General features: G+C 47.0%; 1 protein-coding gene across 4 annotated transcripts in view; it reads right to left on the bottom strand.

The window, feature by feature from the left end:
* The window catches only part of LOC133141158 (neuronal calcium sensor 1), a 38,152-nt gene that overhangs the window by 3,610 nt on the left and 20,895 nt on the right, over nt 1-13,647 (bottom strand). For all 4 annotated transcript variants that reach the window (XM_061261585.1, XM_061261587.1, XM_061261586.1 and 1 more), the window contains exons 4-8: nt 5,456-5,594; nt 3,125-3,203; nt 2,532-2,620; nt 2,239-2,316; nt 66-183 (exon numbers count right to left, since the gene is read on the bottom strand). In XM_061261585.1, coding sequence (XP_061117569.1) covers nt 85-183; nt 2,239-2,316; nt 2,532-2,620; nt 3,125-3,203; nt 5,456-5,594 — 484 coding nt within the window. In that variant the 3' untranslated portion in view covers nt 66-84. The remainder of the gene's footprint in view (nt 1-65; nt 184-2,238; nt 2,317-2,531; nt 2,621-3,124; nt 3,204-5,455; nt 5,595-13,647) is intronic.

Here is a 13,647-nt window from a genome sequence, read left to right as displayed (position 1 = left end):
GACAGTTGAGATGTGGGTGTGTGGATGAAAACGGGCCGGAGCACCAGCGCTGCGTCCCCGCTCACCTCCTCTCCCTCCCCGGTCCTATACGAGCCCGTCGTACAGAGACAGAGCCTGCACAATGGAGGGGTCCGCCTTCGATCCCTCCTGGAACTCCTGCAGCGTCAGCTTGCCGTCAGCGTTCTGAGGAAACGGAGACAGGGCTGCACTTGATCCGCTTGAGGAAAGCGCACGGCACCGACGCATCGACCCCCCCCACCCCCCCCCCCCCCTCACCGGACCGGCCCGCAGTTACACCGCACGCCTGACAGGGGGAGCTGTTCTACAGAGCTGCTTCACTCAAGATACTTCTTCCCCCAAGCCATCTTACTTTTTTGGCTGGTCTAATTTGGATGTGTGCTTTTGGCTGGTAGGTACCCTGACCTAGTATCCACGTAACTGACAAGAGCTTGGATAGAAGGTGGATAACTCGTGTTAAGGCTCCTCTTCCTCTGTGATAATCAGGTGTGGGGTGAGCTATGCTGTAAATACGGCGGCCTGTAGCGTAGTGGTTCAGGTAAATGACTGGGACACGCAAGGTCAGTGGTTCTGATCCCGGTGTAGCCACAATAAGATCCGCACAGCCGTTGGGCCCTTGAGCAAGGCCCTTAACCCTGCATTGCCCCAGGGGAGGATTGTCTCCTGCTTAGTCTAATCAACTGTACGTCGCTCTGGATAAGAGCGTCTGCCAAATGCCAATAATGTAATGTACTGTAAATAATTTATGTAAAGTATGTGTAAATGTGTGAAGGTAACTGACTCTGGGCCTGTAGAGCAGAGAATGTCAGGTATAGGGGAACACTATACACACTCAGAAGGTATAGGGGTCAGTGTATCAGATATGGAAGAATGAGGCAGGAATAGGTTTAATGAAGCACTTAGTTCCTGAATGGGGTCTTTCTGTGGGGAGTTTGCATGTTCTACCCTCCGGGTACTCTGCAGTCCAAACACAGGCAGTTTAGGCTACAGGGGGGAGAAATAAACAGGGCGTCACTGAAATGAGCACATGCGCTCAGTCATCCTACCCTATATAAATACAGGATAAATGACATGAAAATGAGTTGAATGTCAGGGTATGACAGTGGGGCGGGTGAGGTTGCAGTGGTGAGTGGATATGAGAGCAGAGACGTGGGGGAGTGTGGGAGTGTGAGGGGGGAGTGTGGGAGTGTGAGGGGGGTGTGTGCGGAGGTCCAGGGCTTTTGGCCGAGGAGCAGGCTCAGTCGTGGGTGTGGCTCATTAGTCAGCGCTTGCCAGACGGTCACTGCAGTGGATCGTGCCACAAGGACGGGGGGCGGCGTTATGTAGCTTTCCCTGCTGATGTGATGTGTGTGTGTGAAGAATAAGAGAGAAAGAGAGAGGGTGTGTGTACGTGTGCCTGCTTGTGTGTGTGTGAGAAAGAGTGCAGAGAGAGAAAGAAAGAGGGTGTGTGTGTGTGTGTGTATGTGGGAGAGAGAAAGAGAGAGGGTATGTGTGTGTGTATGTGGGAGAGTGGAAAGCAAAAGAGTGTGCATGTGTGAGAGGGAAAGAGAGAGGGTGTGTGTGTCTGCACAAACACACACAGGTGGGTTGTGTGATGGGTTGTGTGATGTCAAACTGCAGGACTCCTGTCTTGAGCACAAAGCCAGCAGCCTCGTACCCTGGCTTCTCCGTACCGCAGTAAGAAGTCCATCCTCCCAGCCCTGCTTACTGTTCCTGTCAGCCTGTGGAACATCACTGGGTGTCCCCACAGAAAGTAATCAATTCTGCCTCTCCGACAGTGTCCACGACCAGCTCTGGAAGCTGTGCTTCAACTATACTGCATTCAGAGTTCATCTCCCTTCCCTGACTCTCTGATACCTGTCACCGCCCCAACGCATTAACAGCCTTATCGCTCTCACTCTGTCCTTCCATAGTCACGTACCAGCCATGGCAACTAGATCTCAGCCGTCCATATACTGGCCATTTTATTAAGGGGCAGAGCACTGGTATTATGATCAAAGTGACTGCGCTGTAATAGTCTTTTCTGCAACTAAGACTGCAAAATCCAAAAGGTTAATGAAGCACCATGGAACTGTGGCCTTGTGTGTATGGATGTGAATGATGGTACACAGGATATTCTGACATTCTGTACTTTCTTGTGCTCTGCCTGAACAACATCTTCTCTTGACACGGGTTCATCTCAGAGTCTAGCTTTTCTTGATTAGCTCTTCAGGGCTCTACCTTATCCATCATGGCGAAAATACGGTCCACTCTCTTTTCTGGCGTGTTCTCTTCCTCAGGCAGCTCCACAGTGTTTCCCTGAACACAGACAAAACACACACAGACACACACCCACACAGACACAGACAGACACCCACAAGCGGGTTCATAAAACACATTAACAGCTGCACATACGTACATTATGTAAAAATGCACTGCAAAAAGTTAGGATAAGCACGCCTGTTAAACGGTAGTAATGTGATGTCATTTAATATAACGGCCTGTGATGCGCTCATATGAGGAGGAGAACCTACCACCATCTGGTAAATGGCATCCACGATGTTGAGCATCTCATCTCGGGTGATGTAGCCGTCATTATCCAGATCGTACAGCTTGAAAGCCCCTGCGGCGGTGATTAAAGAAAAGCAGATAATTAGCGCTTCAGCGCGTCACACTCCACTCTCTGCCGAGCTCTGATCCTCAGACTGCTGTAGACTGAGTCACACTGGACAAAGCCTTCCTCTGATCTACTGGCTTCAGCACCCTGTCTGTCAATGAAGACGTCTGTCTGCACCAACGACCGGCATGATAGACATGAGCGTCTCGAAGGCCTGTCGCGAATGCAAATGTCCGCCTTCAATTAGTGTGGCTTGAATAATTTTGTGTGTGTGTGAGAATAATCGCACGCGTGCGAGTGCATGCGTGTATGTGCGTGAGTGTGTATGTGCGTGCGTGCGCACTGTGTGATGATTGTAGGCGATAGCTGGGGCCTGGGTTTCACATTAAACCCGTAGGCCTTTCAAACACGCAGAAGCGCGATGCTGATGTAAACAGGATACACAGAGGAAGAGGAAGTGAAAAGGCCGCGTCGGGTTTAATTTCCCGGCGCCGAGTCTCGCCTGCTCACATCTGAGCTTCTCGTCCAGGGTCCCCCGCGAGGTGACGGACAGGGCCTGAATGAACTCGGAGAACTCGATGCGTCCGTCCTGCGGAGGGAGGGAGAGAAAGAGAGAAAGAGAGAGGGAGAGAGAGAGAGAAAAAAAGAGAGATTGAACAAAAACCTTCCAGCGATAGCGGCAGCCCCACGGCACACACCCCCCCGCCCGCCCTGACTCCGCAGCGGTAAGTGGGGCGCACTTCTCGGGTGTGTGCGCCTGCTGCTATTTCTGCGCAGCACCTGCTGCTCCCCCCACGGCTACGGCACGCTGGCACGGGTCATTAGAAAGATCCATTCTGCTGACAGCTTCCGCCCCGACAGAGTCACAGCCCCTCCAGAGCTGCTCTCTTCCCTACGAGGCCAGAATGGGGTCCATGGCCTCACATTCATCACACACATCAAACTCTCTAAAAGTTTGGGAGTACACCCCCCGCCCCCCCCCCACTCTGTCTGAACGCAGTCCCTATTTTTTACCTCTCATTTTGCTTGATCGCTGCCTGCTCTGCACTTGCTGTTCAGTTACCTCCCCTTCCCCCTGCCAAATGACTTCACGGAAAACAGGACACAAAGCTGTTGTCCCCGTAATGCAGGGCTTTGAGCAATATCCTAGTTTGTGCTATGAACGGAAGCGTCTTCGGATGGAGAGTTTCAGTACAGCCGCAGTGGCGGCAATCATATTCCGGTAAATTCCGGCATGAGCACACAGTCCTTGAGCAATAGCGTCTTTCCCCCAGCGATAGCAAATCGCTTGTTCGACCGAGAGTTCATTATTGCATGGTTCTGTCTTCCCCCGCCGAACGTTGTTATTTACATAATGCCGTCTGTGACAGCGGTGCAGCGAGGTGTGGAAACTCAATGCGCTCATTTCTGATGGCGGCCGCGTCTTCAAAAGCAGCCCGTTCCAGGACAGAGGGTTCCGCCGGCGGGGTCACGCGCCGTACCGAGACACGGACGCTCAGGAATACTAATGGGCCTTTACCCCTGTTCACGATCGACGGGAAGAAAGCGCTTTAACGCACGTAGACACAGAGAACATACACACACAATAGAGGTACAGGTGTGAAACTCACACAGGAGACTGATAGACGGACTTCCTCACATTTTTAAAAATATTTTTCATTTTCGCATTTGTTTCCAGTCGTGTGCCACCCACACACAAGGCAATTTGGCTCAAGTGCTTGTGAGCGAAATGATGCATCTCTCCCAGCAAAAACAAAAATAAAAAATAATAATAACACCTTTTTGGGAGGAAGTACTGCAGTAGTAATCCCAGGATCCCCAGCCAAATTTCACCCCACAAGCCCCCCAACCCCCCGTGGGGCAAGGCCAATTTTGTCCCATCGCCAAGGGCTCACATTCACAACCAGGAAATGAGCCGGTCGATGATTCAACCTTTGAACCTGAGGCTACTGGCACAAAATTGTACTGCTGAGTCATTCACAAGCTCCAGAAATAGAACAAAATACAAATAAAATGTCTCATACTTTTGGCAATTATAAGATAACAGCAGTACAACAGGGATGTAAGAATGACTGTCAGTGTGCATTTCTGAATATTAGCAAATCCCAAGCCCTGCAAGTAAACGAGAATTTAGAAATCAATATTTCAGTAACATCCAAGTTTGTTAACCGTTGACTGGAGAAAACCTGCCACCAGACAGACGAAGCTGCCGTGCTTCTGACAGAGCTACGGAATGGCCTGGAATCCAGAACGAAGCTGCTTTATGAACCGTTACCACCAAGAGCGGGAATAATAAACTCAACCAGGCTGCGCTGTCACATTTAATGGAAAAACACAGTCTCCTGAGCTCCCTAAACAGCATCCACAGGCATCCCAGACCGACAAACAGACACAGATTACACACCAAAAACCTGGATGAGACAAGAGATGACGATTGGTGATGATTAAGTGTGAAGAGACTGTTCCAGCATGTCTTCAACATTCCCGTGTATCACCTTTGGAGTGTTGGAAATGTCTTCAACGTGCCCGTACATGACCTTTAGCATTTTACCTTCCTGTTCCTCTCCTTCTCTCCATCCCTCTCTCTCTCCATTTCCTCTGCAAGCGGATCACAAAGCCACTTTATTAACCTCAGTGACTCTAAACCCCACACCTGTAATTCCCTTCCATAGGCTCCATAGGTTTTTTTCTTGACCATACCTTCCAGTACAACACAGACAGGCATGTTGGACCCATGTGACTGCCCCCCCTGCTGGTCGCAGAGCAGCAGTGCACTTTCCTCCTGGTCAAATTGAGAATTCCACCCCCTCCAGCCACAATGCCATAGCTTTTGCCCTTTACCTTGTTCTCGTCGAAGACGTTGAAGACAAAAGTGGCAAACTTGGTGGGATCTCCGAAGGGGAAGAACTGCTTGTAGATCTTCTGGAAGCCAGCTGCGTCCAGCTGCCCGCTGGGACAGTCCTTAATGAAGCCCTTGTACCTGGGGGAGAGTTGGGGGGGGGGGCAGGAAGAAAAAAGAACAGATAAGCAAAGAGGAGGCACTGTTGGATTAGGAGGAGCAGAATGTTTGGCATTATTATCGGAAAACGAGTGAGTGAGAACAAGTGCCCAACTGCAGGCCTGTATTAGTCAGCTCCGAGAACTGGTCATTCTCCAGTTCACCTCGAATCATCCAATGATTTAAAGCTAAACCCCAAAGCATCGCTTTAGTTTGCCTCGGTATCAGAGGAGCTCATCCCACCCCCTCACAGAGCCTGCAAGCTGTGTCTATTTAAATTAATTCCCATTTCTGGCTCCTCTCAGCCCTTTTTTTGTATCCCCAGACTCAGGAATAATTCATGAATCAATCTGCCGTCCTTATCCAGCTGTTAAGACCATTCACCGTGCGAAGACCATTTTATGCAGAGGTCAGTCTTGTTGAGAATGATTACTTTATCACATTCCTCATCATAAGCTCTTGCCTTAAAAAAAAAAAAACACAAAAAAACTATTTTTGACACAATGAGGAACAAAGGGAGGGAGAGAGAGATTGAATGGATAAAAATGTGGGGGGGGGGGGGGTGTGTATGCGAGTTGTCTGACAGAGCAGAGCAGAGATATTGCGGTGACAGATGTCAAGTAAAACCCAGTAAAGGATGCGTCATCTGCGTGAGCACTGGTGATAAACCGTGACGGCCTGCTAGCTTTGCCCTCAGTCCCACGGCGAGCTCCCGTGAGAACAGCCGCCTTCATTCCCGCCGGGTTTTTACTTCTTTATTTCTTTATTTAGTGCCGCACGACAGCTCAAAGCTTTTTACCAACGGCTGCGTCTTTACCAAAGACTTATTACAACCGAGGTGAGAGAGGGACTGATAACAGGGTGAAGTCGGGGGGGACTTAATTCGCTCTGCAACTCCTCGCTCCGAAAGTTTTAATCATCCTTTTAGATGAGGGAAAAATCTATCCTCATTTAGGCGAAAGTATGGGAAATTATACAGAGCAAGCAAGACGGAGTGAGGTGGGAAAAGGGGAAGGCTTATCCGATTCCATAATTTTCATAACCTGAGATAAACGGTTCCTTTATTTTAATTTTGTCCTTTTTCGGCGATTAGAAAGACATGGGGCCTGACCGAGGCAAATGTGTTCAAAGCCAAATTCCATCAAGCCGCTTACACCACAGGTAACACATTCTAATCCAAAGATGACCCATTTCCAGACAAGTACGGTGCCACAAATCATTTTTAAATTCTGATTGCCTCCGGGGATCCGCAGACCAGCAGGGGAAAAATCCCTCTTGCAGCCCCCCCCTTGGTTTAAACCCCATTATGCAGACGGGCTGCTCTTAAGATCTGTAATGCCAAATAGCTCCTTACAGTTCGGTTATTACTTTATTAAGACAGAGGCTTTAGAGAATGATTTCTTCTTCCATCAAAGCAAGGGTCATATTTTCCAGGATGAACTTTGCAAGGCGCTTTGGCGCAGTGGTGCGTGGCGTACTGGGCGTGGCTACTGAATCTTGCCATTTTCCAAAGTCCGAGGGGCGCACAGATCAAGCTGTGAGGCACAAGCGGAAAACGGGCTGGATTATGCTCACTATATTATCAGTAGGTGTGGTGCATCTTGATTCTTGACTCCTTTCATTACCATTAAGATCCATGCATATTGCGCAGTTTGGATTGGCAATTTCCATAGTCTCTATGAATACAATGCCAGATGAAGATAAGGCAAATGTTTCTCCCAAAAAGTTATTTTGCGGCAGGTACAGACTTCTAACAAATCTCTTAAATAAGTTAAATCAGTTTAAAAATCCATATTACATAGCCAAAACGTTTATCATAGGTTTTAATTCCCCATTGAACCTGTAGCTCAATACTTTAAACATGCTATTCTATAACTAATAAATACATTTTTCAAGTACTTCTTAAACAGGGAAGATCAGGCCTTCAAGCCATTCAAGCCAGCCGTGAATGACTCGGTATGAACTGTTGCTCAAGCAAATGAAAAAAATAACATACACTTAAATCATTAATTAATATGAATCATATGCCTTATGAAACTGGACTGAGCGATTTTCTTTCAAGCAGGAAACAGAGGTTTGAGGCTTGCAAACATTGCGCAAATTTCTCCTTGGTTATTTGAACCTGAACTTCACCCAAGTACTTGAACTAAATTTTTAGGCTACCTATCAACGTAGGCTGCACTTGAGACAAAAAAATATAACACGTTAATAACAACAAATTATATTTGCGAGGAAGATATGCTAGGAGATAACTAATGCACTTAATGCAGCTTGCAGTACTGGCACAAATTAGAAACACTGTGTAGTTAAGTTCCCTTAACAACAAGACAGCACAACAATGTTGGTAGTAACTGGTACGTGACATAATGGTAGGTATAGTGATCATTGCTTGTTTAAAACAAACCGTAATGATGTCTTCAGATGTATATTTATATTACAGTTATTATGCCAAGCGAGATATTGTAGCATTTATTATGCCAAGAGAGAAATTATAATAATTTGTGTCTGTCGGCCCTACGGTAGCAATCATTTTAACTACTGTCACATAATTAACACAAAAAGATTGTTCAAGTTGCGTTATGCTGTTCTTATCATTACAGATGGTAAAATAATAAAATACAGTACCCCAGGGATCACGGTCTACAATGACAATAGCCACAAACAAATAAAAAATGAAAAAAATAGAGGAATTAAACGTATAAAGAAGAAAAAAACCTATGAACAATAAATAGAAAGTAGCCAATGCAGTTTTCTTGCTTGTGGGATTGATCTATATCAAAGACAAAATGAACAGCAAACTATCCACTGAAACTTGTACCTGAGTTGAGCAGCAGGGTGGCAAAAGGCTGAAACGCTGATCTGTCAGACCGTAAATTGCATTAAGCTAAATCAAACGAGCTGCTCACTCTTGACTGACATACCCCGAGCAGCGGCTCCCCACCCAGTTTGGCGCGCCGTGAGTCCCGAAATGACCAGAGGCATGTGGATAGTCCGTAAATCCGGAATCAACAGCAATGAAATCGTAACACAGCAGACGCCGGCTGGAATATATGGCCCTAAATCTTTGGCCGCTGATCTATTTTCTTCCGTTTCCTCATTAATACAGTAAAAAAACCAACATCAAACCGACAAAATCTGGCACAGTGAATCCGCTTCCTGGCTGTTAAAAAGCTGCAGCAGTAAATTATATTTGACCTCTTTTCAAGCTGAGAACCCGGCACAAATGAATAAAATCGTAAAACGAGAATCAAACTGAGAATGGAAATGAAGAGTGACCCTTTCCCAATAATAGAGTTGCAAAAACACTCACAGCTTCCAAGAGTGGATGCAATCAGCCGCTGAAATAGATTTAAAAGCACAGCAGTTCACATCCAATGTTTTAGAAAAATTTAATAGATAAAAAAAGCTGGCCAAATTATTTTTTCCAGAAAATAAATCTTCTGTTCAAACTTGACAGCAGTGAAGAGCACACCAGTGCATTAACTAATGGCCAGTGCCACCAGCAGTTTCTTTCAAGCTGTGTTCTAGGACTGTTCTAGGACTGCCCGTATGTCTGCTGGCAACCACTGTCATATCAGAGAGAGACAATGATTAAGGACATTTCACTCCCTTCACTCAATCATTACACAGTGGATGTTTCTCATTATTCTTTACCATGTGAAGTAGACTCGACATTCATGGCTAGAGACAACTGATATTTCATGTGAACTACACCTCATCCGACCTGTTCTGTAGTTGTTCTTACGTCGCTTTGCTGAATGCTGTATATTATATGACCAATATACGTTGCTTTGATAAGTATCTGCTAAATACATGTCATGTAATGTTATGCCAGGAAAACATTGGGCAGCCTTCCTTGTCTGCCCATACTTATCTCAGTCAAGTGTATGTGTGTCATCAGCTGTGTTATATGAACAGCATATCCAAAGGAGTCTGACACACAAGTACTCTGAGATGCTATAACCATACCGGTCTTCACATTTGGGAGAGCGACCAGGTGTACACCTTAAAGCGGAATTTCACTCTAAATGACAGGGTAATGTGTGATCATGGTCAAGAAGAAATACAACACAGCAATTAAAACACACTAGTCTTTTAGATAATCTCACATCCTGGCAAAAAAGCAACATGAATGTAGTAGAAATGCAAAGTGGAATTATAGATGTTTCAGATGCAGAAGTAGTATGTAAAATATTTAGGCAAACAAAAAAATATGGAGGAAAAGTACTTAGAAACTAAGAACAAAAAAAACAAAATAACAACAAATGGGGGTATAGGCTCCATTTAATTACCTACATAAACTGATGAGCCAAACTATTATGATCACCTGCCAGAACAGCTCTGACCCGTCAAGACATGGACTCTCCAAGACCTCTGAAGGTGCCCTGTGGTATCTGGCATCATGAACATGAACAGCAGATCCTTTAAGTCCTGTAAGTTGCGAGAGCTGCATTTTACGTGCTTTCGACAGTGGCCAGGGGTTAGCCTGGGCACTCTGACCAGCCTGTGGCTGCGCAGCCCCATACAAAGCAGGGTGTGATGCAGTGTGCGCGGTGACATTCCCCCCAAAACCATCATTAATATTTTCTGCAACTTGAGCCACAGTAGCCCTTCTGTCGGTTCAGACCGGACGGGAAAGCCTTGATTACCCTCGCACATCGATGAGCCTTGGGCGACCGACACCCTGATGCTGGTTCGTAGTTCTGGCCATAACAATTGGGACCTTGTCAAAGTCAACTTTTCCCATATCCAACATGTCAACTATAAGAACCAAATGTTCGCTTACCGACTTATATATCACAGCCCTTGACACATGATTACAAGATAATCAAAGTTATTCACTTAATCTGTGAGTGGACATAATGTTTTCAAACGCGGGCATTGTGGTCTCTCCACTTAAATGTGGTCAAACTCACATTGTCTCTGATGGAGTCCAAAGTTTAGGTCCTTATGGACATTATAGCAAACCGTTGGTGTCATTAACCAACTAGTGGAAATGATTGGTGCCATTATCAGAATAGTGTGAATGGCTCAGTACAGTTGTATTTTAAATCCACTCGTGCTTAAAAATAATTGCATTAACTCACCCTTTCCTTTCTTCCCTCCTCTTCCTGTAGTTTACATTCCATTAGAAATGTGTGCAGGCAGCTATCTGTAGATCTATACACAAATCAATTAATATTGGCATGTCGTCTGATAGTGTTCAAGGTGAATTCCGCAGGTTAATGTGTACCAGGTTTACCACTGAAACTGCAGAAAAGCAAATCTGAGCGACTCTGTAAGATTAGTTCTGGGTGGCTAGAAGATATTTTTTTCAATCAACTCGTTGAGCCTCGGGAAAAACGAGATGGCAACTCGCCATCCCAGAATGCACACGAGCAGAAAGCAGTCACGTTCACGCTCCACCAGAGCCCTTTTGTGCGCGGTTCTCAATCGTTCATTAGAAATGAGGGAGAAAATCTATCAGAAAAAGGGAGGTTTTTGAGAAACGTAGAGGGCTGCTGGAGAGGAGACCTCCTCACGCGCCACCTCCTCCAACCCCCCAAAGTTTCGCTCGGATTCACACACCCCCCTCCCCCCACCCTGTAGCTGGAGACTGCACTGAATTCATATTTTCACAAAAAAAAATATGAATTTAGGAAGCCATTCAACAAAGGCAGTGAAGGCCACAGTGTTAGTGACAGAGAGGTTTGTAGGAACACAGGCATGGAAAAAAAGATTTGTTGGATAAAAACCAAGAAGGAAAGAAGGATTAAAACATTTTTTTTAGCTATGTGTGGCATTAAAATCAGCATGGTGTCGCAGTGATTAGCGCTGCTGTCTCAAGAAGGAGGTTCGGGCTCGAGTCCCAGCCAAGCGGATCCTCTCTGTGTGGAGTTTGCATGTTCTCCCTGTGTTTGCGTGGCTACCCTGAGAGTACTCTGGTTTCCTCCCACGGTCCAATGACATGTAGCCCAGGATCTACAGATGAAAATGTATTAGGCCGGCACATTTACAGTAATGCTATTAATGTGCATTGACCCTGTGAAATAAAGGAATTAATTCCATTTCAATTGAAATTAAAGTATTGGGACCCACGTGGAATTTATTTGGTCTTTCCTTCTGAACTTATATTACTACAATCCCAGAATGCCACGCAGGCCAGCTCTGGACTGTGGCGAAGACAACAGCAGCTTCCTCTGCACACGAGTCTGGCATAGATGGCGCTACTCCATTTGCTGAGTGGGGACGCTGATGCAGACACTCAAACGGGACATGGCGAGGGCCAAATACGGGGCGATCCGGGAGCAGGCTCCGCCCAAGCACACCACATGCGCGCGGGACGCTTACACATCTGGAACACGCCCTGCCCACAGGGAGGCTCCATGGAACCAGTCCAGCAATAACTACAGGCATGTTGGGGGGTGGCCCGCATTTAAAGCATGGGCAATAACTACACACCATACGGGACTCGCTCCTCCATCCATTTCTGCAGGTTCCCTGGTTGCTTAGCTCCAACTTCCACCACAGAGAACAGATCCAATGCAATGCCAAAGCAAGCTTGTGCAAAGTGAGGTCAACACCCTGGCCAATCCCTATTGACGGTTCAATAGGAAAAGTGCGTGCTCTTAAGTGTAACTTCAGCAACTGTTGCGCTCTGCAACACGATTCCATCCACGGCTCATCATAACACGCAGATTAGCGCGCAGAGCCGTTGGGAAACTGAGGAGGCCCAGCTCAGCTGGGGGACTGAAGGCGCAGCGCGATAATTCTAATGAATAGAATAATGAGGGAATCGCAGTGGGTAATAATGAGAGCACATGCAACGCTTGGGTAAGGACGGGGATTGTCTGACTTGTGCTGCCGCTAGTGTGGGTGATCTGATTGTGCCCGCATTTACTCCGGAAGCTTCTCGACTCACTGAAGCCTGAACAATGAGACACGAGAGAGAAACAGAGAAAGAGAGGGGAGAGGGAGAGAGCGAGGGAGACAAAGAGAGAGACTTATAGCTGCCCCCCCCCCCCCGAACCTGCACTATAACATTTAGCTTGTATGAACTAAATCACAACAAATAAAAGAGTGTCTATGGACAAAGCTCAATCTTCCATTGATCTCACTGTGTACACCCTTGCTGGTGACACAAGCAGAGATGTTTGCAAACCAAAGTCAATGCAGAGATTGTCTGTAATTGGTCACAAATGCATGGGTGGCTGCATACTGCCATCTCCACATCACACTGAGTGGATGAACACACCATCCTCTCTTGCTTTTATTTTTTGCAGTGCTAAAAAAACAAAACCACCTTCCATCTGTTGAAATTTATGGTCCTTCACTGCAGCCATTTTTGTTTTCCGGATTTGGTGTGGCAAACATTGTCACTTCTCTGTTTCCGTGGTTACCACAACAGTAGAATCTGAATACGCATTTAGGAGCAGAAGTGCTATGAGAAACTTCACCATATTACCACACACCCTATAGGGAAATGTGATTCAAGAAGATTATAGTCTTCATACACCACACATGCCACTGTGAAACTGACCTTTGCATTCGAGTACGTCAGGTGATGGCCATATTCACCGCCTGCCCATGTGGCTTACAGCTGTACATACCATAGCCATGTCTTCTTTTGAGCCAGAACATCATCCCTAACATGCCTAACAAGGTATGCATAACAGTCAACTGCCAACATTTTGTCAACTGGCAACAACTGTCATCAATTCTTCCATGCTGTTAAATAACCTGCGTTCCTCCCCGTCACCTGCAGTGGGCGCTATACAGAAGCCTTGAGCACTGCATAAATCACCACAACGGTCGTTGGGAGCACAAGCAGTGCCAGGCAGAGATGAGTCAACGGCCCGTCCGCTGAGCCTGGCTGCCTCCCAGGAAGTGTCCGCGCACCGCCCCAGCGCTCCCCTCCTCCCCGCGGACGACCTTGCGCCCGGCTCCTGCGGCAGCGGCCGTGCCAAACCGCCCCGCCCTGCTCCTGTTAGCTGCTCTCCCGGCCGAGACGTGACGGGCGGTGGACCCGGGGCCGGACCCGCCGAGCCGGCCGCTG

This window comes from Conger conger, chromosome 11 (assembly GCF_963514075.1).
Source record: "Conger conger chromosome 11, fConCon1.1, whole genome shotgun sequence".
NCBI lineage: Eukaryota > Metazoa > Chordata > Actinopteri > Anguilliformes > Congridae > Conger > Conger conger.
The sequence above is the reverse complement of the archived record's forward strand: the minus strand, read 5'-3'. Positions and strand labels throughout refer to the sequence as shown.